Source organism: Montipora capricornis, chromosome 3, assembly GCF_036669925.1.
Source record: "Montipora capricornis isolate CH-2021 chromosome 3, ASM3666992v2, whole genome shotgun sequence".
Classification (NCBI taxonomy): domain Eukaryota; kingdom Metazoa; phylum Cnidaria; class Anthozoa; order Scleractinia; family Acroporidae; genus Montipora; species Montipora capricornis.
This window is the reverse complement of record NC_090885.1, coordinates 28,902,075-28,923,337: the sequence shown is the minus strand read 5'-3', so window position 1 is coordinate 28,923,337 and position 21,263 is coordinate 28,902,075. Positions and strand designations below refer to the sequence as shown.

General features: G+C 37.8%; 1 protein-coding gene across 2 annotated transcripts in view; it reads left to right on the top strand.

The window, feature by feature from the left end:
* Nucleotides 1-222: 222 nt before the first annotated feature.
* The window catches only part of LOC138042797 (paired amphipathic helix protein Sin3a-like), a 41,709-nt gene continuing 20,668 nt past the window's right edge, over nucleotides 223-21,263 (top strand). Inside the window, exons 1-19 of one of the 2 annotated variants that reach the window (XM_068888808.1) lie at nucleotides 223-361; nucleotides 2,024-2,271; nucleotides 3,707-3,770; nucleotides 5,014-5,079; nucleotides 12,869-12,975; nucleotides 13,486-13,687; nucleotides 14,366-14,476; nucleotides 15,559-15,612; nucleotides 15,681-15,803; nucleotides 15,906-15,938; nucleotides 16,067-16,168; nucleotides 16,331-16,412; nucleotides 17,275-17,363; nucleotides 17,820-17,903; nucleotides 18,040-18,158; nucleotides 19,324-19,445; nucleotides 19,739-19,931; nucleotides 20,359-20,380; nucleotides 20,474-20,544. In XM_068888808.1, the coding sequence (XP_068744909.1) occupies nucleotides 2,081-2,271; nucleotides 3,707-3,770; nucleotides 5,014-5,079; nucleotides 12,869-12,975; nucleotides 13,486-13,687; nucleotides 14,366-14,476; nucleotides 15,559-15,612; nucleotides 15,681-15,803; nucleotides 15,906-15,938; nucleotides 16,067-16,168; nucleotides 16,331-16,412; nucleotides 17,275-17,363; nucleotides 17,820-17,903; nucleotides 18,040-18,158; nucleotides 19,324-19,445; nucleotides 19,739-19,931; nucleotides 20,359-20,380; nucleotides 20,474-20,544 (1,835 nt within the window). In that variant the 5' untranslated portion in view covers nucleotides 223-361; nucleotides 2,024-2,080. Of the gene's footprint in view, nucleotides 362-2,023; nucleotides 2,272-3,706; nucleotides 3,771-5,013; nucleotides 5,080-12,868; nucleotides 12,976-13,485; nucleotides 13,688-14,365; nucleotides 14,477-15,558; nucleotides 15,613-15,680; nucleotides 15,804-15,905; nucleotides 15,939-16,066; nucleotides 16,169-16,330; nucleotides 16,413-17,274; nucleotides 17,364-17,816; nucleotides 17,904-18,039; nucleotides 18,159-19,323; nucleotides 19,446-19,738; nucleotides 19,932-20,358; nucleotides 20,381-20,473; nucleotides 20,545-21,263 lie in introns of both variants that reach the window. The other variant, XM_068888807.1, reaches the window with a different exon arrangement.

The window sequence follows — 21,263 nt, the reverse complement described above, 5'->3', positions numbered from 1 at the left end:
TGTCTTTACCTCTGCTGTTTTCGTTCACTGCGACAAAAAGACAGCCTGTGAAAAGCGACGATATAAAAATCCCCTGGAGTATATTATCAGCTTACCGGAAGAGGAAGAGGGAAGAAAAGTAGGCGGTCCTTTTAGAGTCACATGTCAACTCGGCGGGAATATTTTGAATCCAAAATAACATCATCTGATTGGTTTCTTGTGTGGAGTGTGTGACGTCAACTGATCGCGAACTGTTCGCAATTTGGCAAAGGAAAGTCAAGGAAGGGTTACTGTCGAGTTTCTGCATAATCCTCAAAATTATCCACCATCCTTTGGTTTGAAACTTGAAATTCCCGTAATTGTGTTTGGGAACTCTTTGACTGTAAGTCTGACAGCCTTATTTTTATGATGTACTGATTTGTTGCTTCATGAATCTGTCGTCTTTCACTCGAGTCTCCGCTATTATATCTGTGCACAGCAGTTCGGGTATGGTAAGAGACTACCAGTTAATTCTTAAGTTTTTACTTTGTGATAATTGAAGCGAAACTGTTATGCACGTAACCCATGTTCCGAGGGAATAACTTAATGTCTTGGGAAAGACCACAAACATCAGTAGACTATCAGTGTTTACGAGTTGAATGTGTGGGAGTGTGCTGTATATTTATTACATGGAGGGAAAAGAATTTCGGTTCCTTTGCGTTCTTTTCAAATCGTTGTAATTAGATTTCATTTAGGGGTTTCTCCAGTCATCAGTTAGCCTCTCTTCTGGAAGCCTCTCTATTTTATGGCGTTCCATAGCCTGAAAACTTGCATAAGCGCTGATCGATCTTCTCGACGCTCGAAATTTCCATTTCCTGTCGGCGGTAAATATAGATTTTGTGTTTATGCATTTACGAAGTCTTTTGGGACGCTACTTTTGCAGTGAAAAGTTTGTTCTGCTGTTGTTGCAAAATGAGTTAAGCTTTTTGTCCTTGCAATTTCACATATCTAGCCAGATTTTAACAATTTTGTTTTGCTCTGTTCGGCTCGAAGCAAGTCGGAAGTTGAAATTTTGTGTGGGTGTTTCGAGTCACAGAACAAGTCTTGTCGTGTCATCTTTTATCTCTACGACGCTCAAGCAATCATTGTATTAAATATTGCTCTACGCTATGTTGCATTCACTTTTCCGTTTTGTATCTCTAGAGTGATAACTAAACTTTTTACCTTCTGTCGACAACGAACGACGACCGTCCAACAGCGGTTGTTTATTACAGTGAATTTCTTTTCGTTATTCAAGCCGATTATGTTTTATGTGTTTCTCACAGCAAATTTCATGAGAAATTTTCTTTGCTTTAGGGTTACAAAAATGTGTGTCCTGTCATAAGTCTCTTGAAGCGTTTCCTCTTTGCATGTGAACTGCAACACCTTTTAAGCTGGAAATTAGTTTTCAACTTTCCGACGAACTTACGAACACTTCGCTTCACAAATCAAACTTTTTTTAGTTTGTTTGGTGTAACCTTGCACCTTTGGTCTGATCCATAGGTTTGAAATTTCTGTCTTGGCTGAGAGTACAAACCGGTTTTATGACGCAACGTAGAAAAAAACATGTGTGACATGATTGTGTTAAATTTCAACCGTTACATCACAAAGATGTAATCAACATTGCTCGCGATCTTTTTCTCAACAGAAGTGGCCACTTTTATTATCATATCATTATTTTGGTGCAGCATATTTGTTAATGCCTTTGAATTATGAGGAGCTTTCTCCTTAAGACATTTAAAAGGGTACTTTGGAGTGTAAAAGGTTTACACTGAAGGTTAATTATTGTTGCCTTGTGACTGTCAACAACATGATTGGGGATACTTCACTCCCATTCTTATCGTGGGGTCGTGATGTCAGTCAAACTGAGGGTTTCCTGTCACTAAATGACCAGCAGTTGGACAAATTTCTCAAATCTGAGTCAACTGATTTATCAGATCTGAGTGGGCTGTCTTGGTTTAGGACTGCCTAAATTGCTTTCATCAGTTGTTAAGAGCTTAGTTTCATTATGACACTCTTCATTTAGATTTTTGCCAAGGGCTCAGCCATAACAGACGGTTTGAATGAGGCTGTGTAGCAAGATATGAAGAGGGTCCGTCCTGAAGACCACGATGGCGTATATGGTCAAAACAGGCAGAGTTTCCGCCCTCCCCCTGTTCTTGCCCCAGCCCCTGTTGGCATGACGACCAATTATGAACAGCTTCAACAGGATGGGTTGAGTGGGCTTACGCAATTTCCTGCTGCTGCTCAGATGGCAGCGGCTCCAGGGTTTCAGTAAGTACCTCTGATCTGGTATCAACTGATAAACTTTTCTTTGGGTTGTCATTGCACAGATGAGTGAAAGCAAGCATTTTCTAAAATAGTTTTCGTCTCTTTAGACTTAACGAAGGTAATGGTTCCATTACTACTGTTAAGTTCAAATGTAATTATAATTAATGTGCTACTTTGATCTAAAGATCACTTCCCTTTTTGCTTCAGATTTTGAAAGTATGATTGCTTAACGCTTGTCTGGTAAAATTTTAAGCTTTTATTTGTATCCAAAGGCTGTTTACTTTGAGTATAAGTTGTGGATGTCACAGTACATTATTACTCACATTCCAAACTGACGGATTGGACGTCAGAGGGTTGGAGCTAGGGAAAAGTTACGTCAGTTACTCACTCGCTTTAATTTTCAGCTTGTAAACGCAGCTTATTATATATACAAAACACAAGTTTAAAAGTAATGAGACTAAAAAGATAAAAATTTGACTGCGGGAGCAGCGCCAGACTAGAATGGAACTGTCAAAACCATGTGCTCCTAACTGTCGACGAACTAGCCTCGTTACCATGGTAACTGTCACTTGTTTAGTGAACCATGAAAACAGTAATTTTCTGCTTATCTGTGAACCACAGAAAATAGCAATATTCATTTGTTTGCTTGCAATTAGCCGTTCTTGCTTCGTTCTTGGACGTAAAATTCAAAAGAATGTTACTCTGAACGAGGCAACAAGGGCAAATTTGTAAATAAACAAGAGAATACTAAAATGGTAGCTGTTGTGGAATAAGGTGTATTGCAGAGGATGAAATTCCAATGCTAAGCATGCTTGTGACTACTGGTTTGAAGCTGGAAATAGTGTGGAAAACAGCAAAAGCTATTTGAGATAAGATTATTCATGGGAAAAATTAAAACAATTAACAGCAGGCAAAAGGATTTTGATTTCACATTTGCTTCAGTAATGGGCCGGTGTGCAAACTTTACAAGAGATCACTTTATGAGCAAACATTTGTGAATGAACATAATGAGAATCTTTGCTATCACTCATTGCCATCACTCTAACCTAAATATTCAATAATACTCTAGATGACATCTCCACTGCATTTCTTTTTCTTTGTTTGTCATTTTACGATCCGTGACATTGGGAAAACCAGAGTTCATGCAGATATGGGTCTAGTCAATTGATTCTGTTCCACTTGTAATGACAATGCACTCTATGTTTCATCAACTACCATATTTCTTGGGAAGTCTTTCTCAATTCTGCATCACATTTCTTTATTAGAATGGCAAAGTTTTTCCTCTCTTTGTACAAAAGAAAGGCAAAAAGTGCAACAACCTTGAAAGTAAGCTAACAATTCTCAGTCCTGTGGAATCCTCCACAAGGTCTAGTAGTATTCAAAGAATCATGCCAAGCTTGTGACTGATGAAGGTGTTTACTACCCTCTTTATCTTTAGAGTTCAATCACCAAATCCACAGGCACATTCTCATGTACAGAACCCGTCCTCAGGACATCATCAGGTTAGCTAACACCTACAATGTACAAAATGTACTGTTTGGTTTTTGTTATTGCATATTATATACATTATACAGCTCTGAGCTGTATATGCATACATTTTTGATATTGTAATTTAAGCAAAATAAAAATTGGCGTCTAGATTTCCACAGTGACATCATTGTGTTGCAAAATGAAAATCGAGAGGGCTTCTGAATTTTTATCTAAACGAGGGTTGAAGATGATCTACCAGTGGCAATAAATCTTTTTTCCAGTTCCCTAATGTCTTTTGTTTTGAATATACATCATTTTGAATTTCCAAATTGTCATGTTGCTTGACACCATGATACTTACTCTTCCTATGATTTTCAGAATTTTCAACATTTCAAGTACATAGTGAGATGTGTTCATACACCATTATTTTTTCTCATGAGCGAAAGAAAGCGCTTTTGGGGCAAAGCAAACTCCAGGTGTTTTCGTTGATTACTGGCCGCCATATTGGTGGACCAAGGACGGTCCGCCAACGTGCCGGCATTGTGTGAAACGCTTAGGCAAATTAATAACTCAGAAACTATGTACTGCACAGACCTGAGAATTGGAGAGGTGGTTTATATATTTGTCTTTACAACATTTCGAGTTGTTGGCTTCTTTTATTGAACGTTTTCGAATTTGTTTTTTTGTTTCGTGACCGTGAAAACGAGCAAAACATGTGTGCACTGCCCAGTGCTGTTTTGACAATATTGTTGCTTTCATTTTGCCATTCTATTCTTATGTTGTTGCTCATTTTTTTGTCATTCTTGTTGAACAAAATACATTTCCGCAAATCCTGAAATGTGTCACCTTGCACAAATTTGGAAATGTAAACTGCATAAATATGCACAGGAGTGTTTACATTTTCGGTGTAGGGTTATTCAAAAGACGACGCGAAACGCAAGGTGCAAATGAAAACAAATCAAAATGAAACTTAGCCATTATGCTTTACGGCCATGTATTAAAATGCCACCTTCACATTTGGCTTTCTTGAGTTAAAATATGTGTTCTTATTTCACATTGTAACAGAAGACCCTGGTCAGCCTGTCCGGTCAGACTGATCGTTTGCCAGTGAAAACCTCAAATTTACTGGACAAATGTCCGATGACCTGCGCTTATTTGCAGCTTGGGTCATAGAACCATTAAAGTGAAGCTTTCGAGGAGATATATGAACTCTTACCTATTTATGCATTTATTTTGTTTAGAAGAGAAAGTATTTTAATTTTTTATTTTTTACAGGGCCAGGGTCAGGTTCATGCACAGGCACAGGCTCAGGGACAGCAACAGCAATTTCAAAGGTTAAAGGTAATTACTGAACTTAGGTTTTTATTTGCATAATGTCCCAGCTTTGTAGGATGACAAAGCTTAACCCATTCATGCCTATTTAAACCCCTCCTTGCATCTAGAAGATTTTTAATGGTCTGGATTCATTTTCAGAGAACAATGTGAAATGTACACCCTGGTTGTCTAATAATATTGTAAACACCCGCAGATAAACCGCACCATGAATTAAGCAGCTCAAATTTTGGAAAAACGTTTTTTTCAAAGAAGTCAAAAGAAATCCAAAGTTGAGTCTTGAGAAGTCTTCTTCATCCACTGTTCATAATAAATAATGATAATAATTTATATTCATATTGTGCAGGTTACATGAATATAATTTATATGTAGTGAAAAACAATTTAACCTACCGTATTTACCCGTGTATAAGTCAACCCCGCATTTTTGATGGCAAAAGAAGCAATTTCTTAATTTCTTTGTTAAATGTTTGTGGGAGACTAATCTTGTATTCTTCGATTTCTGGAAATGTGGATACACAAAAAAATCAGGGCCTCAAGCGCTTAATAGTTTTGTGGTTCAGCAGTTGTTGTATATGCGGGCATTTTGTCCTTGAGTTTCGAAAAAGTTCTCAGAAAATCGAACATGTAAACCTCAAACTAACCTGTTTCGTCTTTCAAGGATAAAGGGCTTTGAACGAACGATGCGAAAATGTGCAGGTTTAATTGGTCCTTGATTTATAATTTCTCACATGACAAACAAAACAAAACTCATAAACCAAACAATACGAAGTTTGCAAAAGCATCTAAATCAGCCAGGTTTGTATAAAGAATAAAAAACAATCATTACCAACCAGCATTTTCACGCAACACAAGTGATGATGCTTGCACGCAAACATGCGGTATGGCACCAGGTTACTAAGCTGTTGAACAAACACGTTTTATTTGAAGAGACAGAAATGCCTTTTAGAGCTTTCCGCCTTTGGAAAACGAAAATTCCCAGTGTCTATTTCATATTTGTCCTTGTGAGTATCTTCAACATTTAGAGTTGGACAAATCCTTTTTCGTTTCAACTCAAAGTCTTTTGTCATTCATTTTGAAGTCTTTTGTCAGCTTTTGTCCACTACATTCGTTATGCCCAAGACAACATTGAATAAATTACTTAGCTGGAACTTGGCTCAAAATCTTTGACCCATTCGTTATGCCCAAGACAACATTGAATAAATTACTTAGCTGGAACTTGGCTCAAAATCTTTGACCCGTGTATAAATCGAGGGCGATTTTTGGAGCTTCTTTTGAGGCCATAAAAGGTCGACTTATACACGGGTAAATACGGTAGTTAACGAGGAGCAAGCGTTATAACTGTGGGCCAGGGCTTGAAATTGCGACTCACTGGTCACCGATGCGACCAAAAATTGAGTGCTGGCGACTAGATTTTCAGAACTGGTCACCAGCTGGCAAATCACGTTTTGTTTGATAACACAGGATAAACAGTAGACAACTTTTGTATTTGAATCTATATATGATGAAATTGTTCAGAACTGGTAGCCAGAACACGACTCACCTTTCTTTCCCCATTAAAATAATGTATAAATACTACAAGAAAATTGGTTTCTCACACTGTTAATTAATAGCACAAATGTATTTCGATACTTCGATCACCACGTTTACTAGGCGCCATATTGTTTTAGTGGCTTCATGGGATTGTGAGCATACTTAAACACCGTATGCTTCTTGCCAGTTACGTTAATTTTGTGCCCGGAAGAAGAATATTTGAGCAAGAAGGTTAATTGAAAATTTAAATCCATCGTCAGTTGTGAATGCTGAAAACGTATATTTAGCCATATTACCGAAGGACTTCCTCGGAACTAACTTGATATTGATAATATATTGATATAATGAACCTGGACGTTGCATATTTGAAATTTGCATGGAACCTTCAAAAAGCAACCTGTACCCTTAACGTAAAGTGGGTTGGAGAACTTGTCCCCTCTGTTAGAAAGCGAATACCTGCAAAATTGACTGCCCAAGGTGATACACGTAGATAAATGGAGATAAATATCCGTAGAAAAGTATGTTAAGAAACCAAGTTCCTCTGATTCTAGAGGCTACTGAAACCATATACGAGCCACTCCTTTTATTTTATCTCAGTCAGAGACTGGTACGAGCATAGTCGTTGTGTGGGGGCCTAGGCCGAGCAATTGTAGTATTGCGTTTACCTGCGATAAAGGTAAGTTGCTTGCCACGCAAGCTGTAGGAGAATATAGGACTACGTTTTGAAGAGGTGAAAAGCAAGGATAAAGGACCCATGTTTGCCTTGCTATGGAAAACATGGACTGTGCTTCGCTCCATTTCAAATAACCTTAGAACACCATCACCAAACTAAAGACAAAGCCGAAAACAGCAATGGCTTTAGAGGTCTTTCTCGTGCTGTTTTTTTTTTTGTGCTTTTTAAGAATTATGGCTTTCCTTGCATGCAAAGTTGGCGACCAAAATTTATGATCTGGCAGCCAAATTTTCCCCATTAGTCGCCAGCTGGCACCTGAGCAAAAAAGTTAATTTCAAGCCCTGCTGTGGACATTGTTGTTTAGCATTGCGTTGCGTCTTAGTGTTGTGTTGTTTTCTTAGCATTGTGTTACACCACTATCTGCAGTGCGTGCAGTCAGCAGCTCCGGTTGCTAAGGTCGGTCCTTTAGCAACGGGCAGCGGTGTACTCATCACACAGGCATTTTGGCGGTATTTTACTGTGTGGTTAGCGGAGTGTTTAGTTACTGGTTTGTTTGGGATTGCATTCTCCCTCCCTCCCATATTTATAAATCTTGGTAGTTGGGGGTTGTTATAGTCTGCCATGTTTGCAGTCATCTCGGCTCATTTTATTTGCCAGGTGTCTTTTTTTTCATTCCTTTATTTCAATGGTTTTCATTATTTATTATTATTATTATTATTATTATTATTATTATTATTGTTGCTATTATTTTACTCTAGTCTATTTTGATTGGATTCCACTGAATGTTTTTCAGTGTGACTGGTGCCCATGTATGTGTTGTCTTATTGTAATTATTTTGTTTATCCCTTCGTTGGGGCAGGGTCTCATGGCTGGGCTGTAGATACTACTGGCCATGGGGGTGGTTCCATCCTGCAGGGGTTGGGTTCCTGGCCAACCGTAGGGTTGTTTTAGGCACCTGACCCCCACTTATAAGAAGTATAATAATGTAAAATGAGCTAAAAAACCTACAAAGTGAATTAAATAAATAAATAAATAAAAATTGATTCAAAGTAGATCATAGGTATAGTAATTGATGGATTCCTGTACAAGCCTGCGAATAGCTGAAAATGTGATTACTACAGTCGGACCTCGGTTATCCAGATTTCTTGACAGGCCCTCTGACAGGGTGCGATTAAAAAATGCAAATTATGCGATTTTTTCAGGGCAGATTGTGCGATTAGAAAGGCCAATTATGCGATAAATAATGTAAATTATGCGATTTTTTTCTCAGCAATTTTGAGCTTGTTTTATAAGGTTTCAGGTTAAGAAAAACACTTTTTTGCTGCCCTAAAGACATTTTGAACACAAAGGAACAGTAATTATGTATCTGAGGTCTTCTGCACTACCGGTGCACCACGTTAAAAGTTGAAAGGACACAGCTAACATGCCAAATGAATGATCAAGGTGCTCGTCAACCACGAACTTCCGAAGATGGTCAATCACAATAGGGCCATACCCCCATTTATACGAGAGAAAATAAGCCGCGGCTTACAGAAGACTCGAATGTTCACCCCGTATAAATGGTACAAAATCTACGTTCACGTCTTTTTCAAGCCGCGGCTTATATTGACCTGGGAATATATATAAATAGTATAAATAGTTCCTTTTGCGTATTTTGTACACCGTGGCCAGAGTAAGCCGCGGCTTATTTTCTCTCGTATAAAAGGCCCTAATATTGCACGACGAGAAAAACATCAGTCCATCGTCCACGTGGAGCGTACCTGTGAGGTACTTTCTTGCTCGATCGTGAGCTGTCAGATTGGGCGGAATGTTTCTTCGTCGAAGAAAAAGCGAGCGTTTTCACAACAAACTTATCCATGAGTAAGTTTTTATCAGTTTTCAACGAAAGAAACTACATTTTGCCGAAAAACTTACAACTTCGCTTATTTGTCATAAATCTCTTTCTATAAGAGAAGGCAAGTGTGTCATTTCAGTGGTGTGTATATAAGGGCGTGTTTGTGTTGCACCAATAGAAGTGACTCGTACCAGGTCCCCGACATGAAAAATAAAGCCTTGAACTTCGAATGTTTACAAAATCGAAGGTGACAAAGGTTTTTTTAGCCTTTTTCCAAGATAAATCATCTTAAAAATGGCGTATTTATGCAGGGATTTCTAAGAAACGTCTTGATTTATGTTTCAGTTTATGAATTTTGTGCGTCCTTTTGTGAATTATGCGATTTTTCGTGAATTGTGCGATCGGATGCGATTTGAGGTCGATTGTGCGAAATCGCACCATCGCGTAATATCAGAAGGCCTGTCTTGATTATCTGAACTTTTTCTCTGGTCCCAGTTTTGTCATGAATATTTATTAGTCATGATCAAGATCTGTAGCCACATTCTTTTCAAAACTACAGCATTGAAAAGTGAAGTAAAGGTTAGTTTGTTTCGCTTTCAAAAATCAAAAGCAGCGCTCACACGTGTCGTAACTAGTGAAGAACTTTCAAGTAATTTCTGATTGGCTGTGAGTTGCTTTGTTGCTAAGTGAAATGTCACGCTCTATTGGCTCATTTGCCGTGGTATGCAAAATAAACAAGCTGCACTGTGTCACGAATGTTTATTCAAGATCATCATGTCCTTGAAGCATAAGCGATCCATTCTTTCAATAAAAGATAAACAGTCTATAAATTTGCGATTAGAGAAAGGTGAAAGAGGAACCAATTTGTCAATTAAATGTTGCTTTCTTAAGTTAATCAGTTTTTGTTCAGGACTTGTTTAATGTTCATATTCTCAATTACCTGGATCCTCGATTATCCGGCCTATTTGGTCTAGTCCCAACAAGTCCGCATAATCGAGGTTCAACTGTAGTATCTTTTTAATCTAATTCTGTATTGTACTGGCAGCCAGTGAAGCCTGAAAAACACAGGTGATATGTGATCAAAGCGGGATTAGGTGCGCGGCTGTGTTTTGGACATGCTGTAACTTAGACAACTGTGTTTGCGGCAAACCATATAATAAACTATTGCAATAGTCATTCAATTCTACTAGTAACTAGAGCATGCACTAACTTCTTCGTTGATTCAGTAGATAGATGCTTCCTTGAGCATTGAATGTAAACTCACTATTGGCATCGAAACAGAAAATACTTCAAAGTCTTACCCACAATTTTAGCACTTTAATATAATGAACATCATTTCTACCAACTCTGACAAATCATTGATCTTTTTCCGGTTCAGTACCCCTCAGATGTACGTTAACTGCACATACGCAGTTTATACACACACATGCACATAAACATACGCGCTTGAATGCAAATACATGTGCATCTAATTTGCCTTTGTTATTCAGTACCATAAATTTCCTCTATTGTTTCATTAATGTGTGAAACAAAGACCTTTTGGATCTGAAAAAAGCTACAAGCCGATATAAACAGAAAATTTACATAAATTATTGCAAAGCTATCATGTTACAAACTTGGGAGTTGCTTCGCCTTGCGAATTAAGTGGATAACAAGCAAACGCAATTCAATGTTTCGTTTCAGAACGAAAAGGAAAATGTTTCTTAAGTTCGGCATTTAAATGCACATATCATTTAGCGGATTTCTAACCGAATATTCATGAATACGCTTCCCAAAAGGTCTATGAACTTTTAAGTGTCAAGTCCCTCAACATGCGCTGACAAGTCTTCAACACATGTGAACTATTGCGGTTTTAGTTTTCTCGCTCGCATTAACTTTATTGAGCAATGTCACCAGCGTTTGTACTGCTAGGTTTGAAAGCAGGCATCAATTGTGGTATTTAACCCATTGACTCCTGGGGGTTCCCCATTGACAAGTAAGATCGTCTGGCGTTAGACAGATTAAAACACTAAGTATGGCTGGTTTAGGCGTCAAAGTAGAAGGGAATGCCTAAACCACAATCTATCAAAATTTGCATTCGACTCGCAACAGAAGATGAAAGAAACATCTGTGCGTGGGTTTTGTATTCCCAACCTCGTTCCCAGGGTCTCTCTTCTCTGCCTCCATTGTCGTTGAGAGAAGACCCTGGTTCACGCTGGTCACGTGGCACTAGTCGACAAACATTTTTCCACTAGAGTAGTGTTTTCGTTATATTTTGATCCCGCAACCGCACCTGGGCGAAAAAATATTCGTTTAACAAGGCATTTCTAAAATAAAAAGGTCAAAAGAGCTGATGTTATATTCCCACAGGGAATGAATTCCCACAAAAGCGGTCAAACTAAAAGCAAGAGCTTTTGTGATCGACAAGACGACTTCAATGTCGAGCGGCGATTGACGTTCGCTTTAAAAAAAAATTATTTCGTTAGTAGCCAAAGTTGCTTCTTCAGAACAAACACTAACATAAAAGAATACACCAAACACTACGTTTGCTTGATAAAAATGTCTCTTTTATTTTACTGCGACTAAAAATATACACGCTATTAAAGCGCGGTGCAGTGGTAAAAAAAATCTTAACGACATCGACAATTTACACAAAGTTGTTGAAATATAAATATCATAAGTCAAACTGTCAACTCGCTGTACAAGATTGCGACCTTAGCAATCACGTTGTTTAACTTTCGAAAGAAAAACGAAAATCAAAGAACAAAATGAAATACCTGCACATGCAAATACAGTTTGATTTGATGGATTTGAGGTCGATATGTGACTCCAGAACTTAAATAACAACACACCGGCTGATCGCTGAACATGTTTGTTTTCCATGGATAACCGTTTCGCTTGTTTTCTTGCACGACAAAATCTTCTTTCCTTGAAAATTGTCGCAAACTATTAGCATTCTTCGTTGATCCGGACCTTCACACGGATGAAAACTTGAATAACGTGAGGATATTTTCTGTGGCGTCGATTTGACCACAACTTTTTTTCTTTCACATCGGGTTCCATATGTGTAGTACATAAAATACTGCTGTCAAACGTTTTGTCAATGGTTATCTGGCCACAAAATCAATTGCGTGCTGATTCCCTTCTTTGCAATGTCAACAAAGCCTACATTGCCACCCATCCCCTAACACACATTTCGCCAACCTCCCAGATTCTGGGAGACACGTGACCAGCGTGAACCAGGGTCTTCTCTCAACGACAATGGAGGCAGAGAAGAGAGACCCTGGGAACGAGTTTGTTGTATTCCAAACATGACAACTGTTTACAAACGTGCGTCTTTATCATTTAGTTCTTTGTTGTCTACTATTTTAGTACTGCCAGGTTATTCTTTAAAACAATGGCAAAACAATAAGCTAATGAGTCAGACCCGTGTATTGGTATATGCATATACACGTATGTTTATACGCACATATACATGTTTTGTGCACATTTTTCGGTTAATATATTTCTGAGCGTTACTGTATTTGTTGACAGGAAATTTCTTCATTCGACGCAGTTTTTCCATAGATTTTTGCATAATTTACAACAAGAATGTGAGTTGAACATTCCTAGCTTAGTAACCAGGCATTAGATCGGACACGAAGATAGAAAACTGTATACGGGAAGCAGCCTTTTTCAAGTTTTCCCACAGATAAGCCACCCCCCTGATTTCTAGTGACAATTTTTTGCCATGAGGTGAGGATTATCTCCGGGTGTTCACGGTATCTTAATTTCATCAAGGTTGAAGATGCTCTGTCATATTTGGACCAAGTCAAGCTGCAGTTTGGTAACCAACCTCAGGTTTACAATGATTTTCTGGATATCATGAAAGAGTTTAAATCTCAAAGGTAAAATATAGCAGTTTTAATTATCCATTTTACTTGAACCATTGTTCTCTATTGCTTGCAGATATTCTAATATTACAAATATATGTATGCATGCTGCTTCTATATATGTTTGTTCTTATATGTATGTGTGCTGCCACTTGGTACAGGAAAAAATATTCATTTCCCTTTAACCATTGGTTTGTTTTGCTTAGGTACATCTTTATGGGAGAGATGTTCTGGTGAAACCAGAATTGTGACTAAGTTTTCTTAAGGCTTAAGGCAAAGAATTTCAGGTCCTCTTGCCTTGTAAATGTACCAGTACCCTCCTTTAGTACTTACTGTTTCAGAGAATTGTGATACTATTAGAAAGTGGTGGGATTAGCTGAAGTTTTCAAAGTAATTTTGTTGTGGCTGCTATTGTATTATTTACTATTTTTATTGCACATCCAAAATTAATACTTGTAACACATTTCTCCCATGATTGCTTAAATAGCTAACATGATAACATACATATTTTGTCCTGTTTGCCAGTATCGACACTCCAGGCGTCATTAGCAGAGTTTCGTCGCTCTTCAAGGGTCATCCTGAACTTATTGTGGGTTTCAATACATTCCTCCCTCCTGGGTACAAGATTGAAGTGCATGCCAGTGACCCAGGAACTGTGTCAGTCACAGCTCCAAATGGACAATCACAGATCACAACCATCCTTCAACCTAATCAAAATCAGCATCCTGTGAGTAAACTTAAGTTGCGCATAACAACACAATCCTTGACTTGCACCTTACCTCATTGGCAGCCATGTTGGTGTACTGAATAATAGTGAAAAAGTCTTTTTGGGAATTTGGTTCTATTATTCTGCAAAACGCAAGTGACATTTTGCTTTTGGTTTGTACACCTACATGGCCGCCTAATCGCATGAGTGCAAACCAAGAATAATTTGCAGTGGCATGAAGTTGTTTTTTGTACCTGTTGGCTAGCCTTTGAATGAACCTCCCATCTTTTTGGCTTAAGCTTGGGTATGCAGTGGAAAGTTGTGGTACCTAGCATTTGCAATGTAACGTGTGGATGCCTGCCCCTTTCACTGATTGATCTTAAATGTTTGTATTATAGTTCAAATGCTAGGCATGATTTCTAGCTTGATTTAGTTGCAGAAAATCTCTTTTCTCCAGTAGACTTGAAGTAAAACTTTTTAGCGATAAATGGGATATACCTACGACTTTCCTTGCCAATTCTTTTCAATCATTGGAAGTAGTTGTCATCTGGTATGCTTAGCTTTAAACCTGGCATGCTGCATGTTGCATTTTACTCCTGCCTTCTGATCAGACACTTCTTTCTGACCATATCAATCAGTGTAGTCAAACTTCTTTGTAAATTCTACAATAACTGTTCTCGTTTATTGGTTTGTAAAAAGACCCATCAGTCTAGTGGCCACCAAGGACAGCAACAACAACAGTCTCAGCCAAAACAACCCCAACAACCACAACAACAGCCTCTACAGTCTCCAACAGCTCAGCAAGGACAGGTACACCTTTAAACTCAATGCCAATTGATCAGCTTGGGAACTGGTGCCTTTAAATTAGAGTTAGCAGGAAGGGACCTGTGATGATCCAGGCTCTACAGGGTGGCATCCCTTGCCACCTGCAAGCGGGAACCACCGCTATGCTTGTTAAAAAGGGACAAAACATTAAGATGTTCTATTTATGCAATAAGAATGACATACATAATCAAGTGGTTGTACATGTGCATCAAGACTGTTATACATACACTGTACATCAAAGTTTCCCATATAAATATCAAAGCTCATATTTACATGTTAAAGGATGCTACACCTGTATCAAGATTATCTGACATATATTTACATCAAGATTCTTTAGCAATATTTACATCAAGTTTCCAGATAAATACACATCATGATTCACAATACTTTCCATCGAGTTTTAAACACATCAAGATGCTTGATAACATACACAGTATGACTGCTAATGTCCATGTCTTTATAGATCTACATCATTCGTGATATATACACATGATATATATACATAGGGATGTGAGCACTTCTTACATGAGGACAAGAATACCGCTGGATTTAAAGAGTGTGGAGTCGTGTCTCCTCGTGTACATGGGGAGTTGAAATATGGTGGGAAACCAACGCGGATAGGCGAGTTGGTGGGATGTCCCATGATTTTTTAGGCGCACAAACAAAAATTTAGTTGCATGTGCAACCATTTGGTCGTTAACTTTGAGCCCTGACTTGATCAGATACTCACCTCCACGACCTACGGTAGCTATAGTAGCCTCTGGACTGGAAGGATGGGGCTTAGTGAATCCACAGTGATTTGCAAAAATTGCATGGCCATCCACAAGCAAGCCTTGCTGGATTCCAGGGCACCCCCAAAGTAAAGGCATGCCCATTTGGCATGAAAAGGCTGCATATTGTATCGGCTTGAGATTAACCTTGCCTAAATATTATTACATTTATCCTGATTTAAAGTAGTTATGATTTTTTTCAAAGTTCGTCGCTCAACTTATGGCAACGTTGTTAAGATGTCTTATAGTGGTTGAAATTTTTGTTTCAGTCTTGTCAATATTATTTTTATTTTTCAGGGTCAACAGCCAGTGGAGTTCAACCATGCCATTAATTATGTTAATAAGATAAAGGTAAAGGTCAAAAGTAATGTCTTTTTGTGTTGCCTTTCACACTATTGATTGGAACTTTGTTTTTTTAGAATCGATTCCAAGGACAGCCTGACATCTATAAGGCTTTCTTAGAAATTCTTCACACATACCAAAAGGAGCAGAAAAATATCAAGGAGGCTGCCATGCAGGGAACCCCTCTCTCTGAACAAGAGGTAAATTGCATTTATAAGGCAGGTGATCGTGTATCAGATTTTGCCTACTATTTGAGTGGTTTGGTTGGCGTTTCAAGGTTTTTGTTTCTTTTTTTCATTTAGATTTATATGAGAGAGGCTAAACTTGCGAATGAGGTATGCAGTTTTACCTTTGTTGGTGGACAAACAGTTTTTATTGAAAACTGCTGTATCAACTTTTCCTTTTGGTTTTAATATAGCTCATTAGTTCCACTTAATTATTTTCAACTTGTTCAACACTGAAGGTTTATAAACAAGTTGCCCAGTTGTTCCAAAATCAAGAGGATTTGCTTCAAGAATTCAGTCAGTTCCTTCCTGATGCAAATGGTGCTGCAACAATGCCTGGGGTTTGTTTTTTGTGTTATCAGTACAAATGCATTACTGTATGTCCCTTTTATCTTGCTTTCAAACTTGAGAAGAGAATAGTATGTCTTTGTTTTCAATTATAAGTTCACAATGTGCTGTGGTGTCATTCATTGATATCTCTCTTCTATATCCTTTCTTTCCAGGCTTTACTGTCATCAAGTAAACTACAATCTCATTTATCTTCAGCAAGAAATGAATATGCACCTCCTGCAAAAAAACCAGCAGGTAGTCGAAAGAACCAATTAACCTGCAAAATAAATAACAAAGTTGAATGGTTACTTCTTACTTGGAGTTGAAGGGGCTATGTTATGTTATTGTAGGGTGTTTACAGGAAATCTTTAGTTAATCACAAGTTTAAAACTTGAAAATGGTACAGCCCTGGGCACCCAACGTCAATTTTCGGAAGATATCTGTTTGGAAGATGATTTGAGGTCTAGAATTTTCGGATCATTTGTTGTAAATTTCTTGCTTGCCTGCCTGTTCTAGGATTTTCGAACATCTAAAAAATGGTATACTTGCCCATTTCAAACGAATTTTTACCCTAAAAAGGTCACCTAGAATTTGAAGGTAAGTTTTGATCCCTATAATTTTCGGATCACTAGACTTACAGCTAGGAAATCCAAACAGATGAAACATTTTTAGGGGATAAAAATATGCCTATATCTACTGTTTAAATACTAGAATAATTATATTTAAAAAAGCTATGTTTTTAAGTGGTTTAGAATTATATTCTCATTGGGTGCCCGTGATGGTAATGTAAATTCCTTTGCTGATAAAGTTATTGTTACATCGCAAAGATAATGATTCTGAGCAAAAACTACCTTTATCTAGGCCATTTGCCATGAACTTGAAAAACCTTGGGCAGACTTTTTCAAGATTGCCTAAATGCAATTTGTTTCAATCTTGTCCATTTGTGTCCATCCATGCTCCTCTTTCCTTTTGCTGTGTTTCTTTTATGTTGTTCAACAATTTTAAGAGGTTGTTGCAGTGTTTGATTCTACGTTTTGGGCATTTTGAGTGTCATGAAATTACATCGTTTTGCATGACATAGCCCCATCAAGATCTTTTTTGTTATTGTTGTTTTCAGTGGGTCCAAATTCATCAAAGCGCATTGCACACCAGATTCGAAGAAATTCGAACAGCATTTCGTCGTCTCCTACTCATCCTCAAGCTAAGGTTGGCATTTTCATTATGATTCCCTCGCTGCTAGAAATTGTTGTCAGTTTTTGTACATTTTAGAACTGAAATTCAACATCATCCAGTCAGTTTTAGATTATGGTTAAGTCGATGACCCAAACACAATGTGTTTTCTTGAACTGGAAAACCAACATACATGTACGTTGTATTAACCACAAAATCTAATAGTGTCACTTGTACTCTTATCTTTTTACATTTTCACCCCAGTTCAGTTACTCCTGTTTTCTGGGTGATCATTCAATTTTTCACATTCTCTTGCCTTATTGCCCACAGAAATGAGAAAGAGCTGATAATGAAGTTATTTTGCGGTTATTTCAAAAAGGAGAGAAGTGTAGAGATATTGCTAATGTACATGTATATTAAGATGTGAATGAAACTTCCATTTGCCCTTTCCTGATCTATTTTTGCATTCCTGTTTGTCTCTTGGCATAGAAGAAATCAAGAAGTGCTATCAAAGATGTTACCTTGGCAGAAGCACAAAAAATTGGAACCTTTTCAGAGTTTGCATTCTTTGAAAAGGTATTGGAGGAATTTTGGATGTCTGTCCTGTAATTTAACACTAGCAAACTTCACAAGTTTGGATGCTAGATATTTTGACTAAAAAATTTTCAGTGAAAGAATTCTGATGTTTTCATTTTACATTTTATCCATTCAGGTGAGGAAAGCTCTTAAAAATGCTGAACTTTACAATAATTTCCTTCGTTGTCTTGTCCTGTTTAACCAAGAAGTAATATCAAGAGCAGAACTTGTGCAGTTAGCAGCTAACTTCCTTGGGTAAGTAAATTGAACTGCCTTGACTTTTATTGTTCATTTTTGATGTGTTTATTATCATCTTTCTTCTCTGCACTTCCATCTTTGTTGTTGTCATGTCACAGGTTTTCACCATGGGTCTTGTTCTTTTTTCTAATTATCTTGAAGACCAAACAATCTTGATTTGCACGATTGAATTTCCTTTATTAACCCAAAGCACACAAAGCATATATCCCTAGTGGTGGGAATCGGTTGAGATTTCACATTCGATCATCAGAAATAATCAGATTGCCCCAACCGATTGATCATCGATTATAATCGGAAATATCTACCGATAAGCATTCCACATATTTTTCATCTAAATAGACGTCAAAGTGGGCCCTTTCTTCACTTGATGAAAACCAAAATATTCCCACACTTTTGACCTGGCGTTTCCAGGATAGCGAAAGATCTCCAACTCGTCCATTTTAGCCGCCATGTTGGACTTGTCAGCAACATGTAAGCGAGGCATGTCTGAGAGAGGACACTGGGAATTGGGGAGAGATTGGGGAGAGCGAAACAAACATTTTCAAGCCAAAACGAACAATTGTTCATCTTGGATCAGAGGTGACATTATCTTCCTCTGGTGATTTGTAAATACATTTGAGATCTATTTCAAAACTTATTTTGGACGGTAGTGATACTACAAACGCGAAACAGTGAGCTTGTAATTTATGTTTTGGTTCAGTTGTTTACGAAATACAAAGCGGCTTAGCATGCCACATCTTTCAAATAAGCGTGAAATATTTGAAGTGACAACAACACAGCGAACAGGGTACCGCCAGGTAAACACAGTCAATCTTAGATAATATCTGCTGTTGTGACTTAGAAGTTAGGAGTCCATGAAAAAGACAACTCACACAAGATATTAAGGAACATTTTTATTGATTTTAATACTTTTATTTGTCCCCAATAAATTTTTAATTTTTCGGCGACAATCAATTATGAAAAAAGCAAAATCAATTGTCGCGTCGCTTGAACTTTTCGATCAACTTTCAATTATAATCGATCATCGGCCCACCATTATATATCCCAGCTTTTGCATTCTCCAATGCAAAAAAAGAATGTTAGCTTGATGGACAAAATAACATAACTTTTGTAATGTGAGCTTGAAAAATGTTTTGTACTGAAAATAATGTTTCCTTCACAGAAAATACCCGGAGCTATTCCAGTGGTTCAAGGAATTTCTTGGTTACAAGGACTCCTCTCCCATGGAGAGTGTGGCAAGCTTCAAAGAAAGAACATCAGGAGAATTGCACCACCTCGAAATCGGTATGACAGTGCTGGCAATTTTTGTGTTTAATTTAAGGCTTGAATTATTCTTACCAGAATACAACAACTGTTATGCATGGTAGTAATGTATTTTAGTTGTAAGTGTATTTAAGTTGTAAATCCTGACCCCAACCACTTGAGGCTTAGCAACAATGCAGTGCACGTGCATTTGTTTCCATTGGTGCAAGGTTGATGTCTCTGCGATTTGACAGTAGGGTCAGGCTAAGGAAAACTGGCAACTATATAGGTATAGATATTCTTGCTTCAACCTCTTTGCCGTATGCTCTTTACAGACTATTCTTCGTGTAAAAGATATGGTACAAGTTACAGAGCTCTTCCCAAAAGCTACACTCAGCCCAAGTGCAGTGGTCGTACAGCTCTTTGTAGAGAAGTTCTCAATGACACCTGGGTGTCTTTTCCCTCTTGGTCAGAAGACACCCCTTTTCCTGGGACAAGAAAAACTCAATATGAAGAGTATATATTTAGGTAAACTTCACTTAGTCTTTGAAGAATTCACTTTTGGTGCCTCTGGATAGTTGAGAATTTGAAGCTGTTGTATTCTTTTTCTGGCTGCTGCTGAGACAGCCATGAAATGACATAAGTGGATATCTTCAACAAATGGTATTTTGTTGTTTGCAGTAAGCCTAGGTGCTACATGTATAATTAAGGCTGCATTTGTTAACAATCTCAAGCACGTTAATTGTATCGTAAAGAATGCAGGAGTGTGAGAGAGAAAAATTGATGTTGAAGTTCTCTCAAAAAGGCTATTTTGTTCATCCTCTTTTTTTATCAGGGCAGGAAGGCATTTGGATGTCAGTCTGCTCTGTTGAAATTTACCAACTAATTATTATTGTTATAGCATTTGATTTGTGGGTTTGTGAAAACCTTATTCTGATTTGTCTTTTAATTTTAGGTGTGAAGATGAAAGATTTGAGGTGTGTTCTCACTAAATCCTGTCATTTTGCTTTTTGCCTTTATTTTGCTGTTTTGCAAAATGGCACTAATTCCAGCTCTTTTTCAATTGCTAGTTGGATGTAGTGTTGGAATCAAATCTTTCTACTATCCGAGTCTTAGAAGCCATACAGAAAAAGCTTCAAAGGTAGATACCCCACTCTTAATGTCTTGTTTGTTTGACTTGTCTTTGTCCCTAGGGCGCATTGACATACATGTTGTAAGCTTGTAGAAGATTGCATTTTTGTGTCACGCTTTGTCATACAGTCCACTCTTGTTGTTTCACTTTAGCTACATGTACATGCATTCATTTGGTTTATTAGTTTTGTGCTCCTCTTTGTTTACCATATATTGCCTTTCTTTAGTCAAATAAGAGTAAAACAAAGTTTAGCAGTCTTCTCTTCAGTTGTCAAATGCCTTTTGGTTTTTTCTGTCATCACAGTTTCCACGCAGCAATGAGAAATTAACCACCTTGAGAAGTTGTTTTGATTATAATGCCATTCCACACCATCCCACCCACTATTATTTTTCTTTCCACTCATGAATCGGCAACACGAGTGCTTAGGATGAAGTGTTAGCCATTTAAGTGGCACATATAAGGTATTTCCGATTGTTGGCAATACAACCATTTTCCTGATATCCTGATAGGAAAAACAGTGTCAAAATAAATTGAGTGGTTTTATTCTAGATTCACTGTTACAACTGTTTCACTACTTGTCATTTTTGAACATGTTCTTTATGTTTGATTACTGTCAATGTAGTGCTTTTCTGTCCAGGGGCTAGCTGGCCACAGTGGAAGCCTGTGGATACCCCAGCACTTACCCTGTTCACACACATTGGATTTAGTAATGGTGTTACTCCAGCATG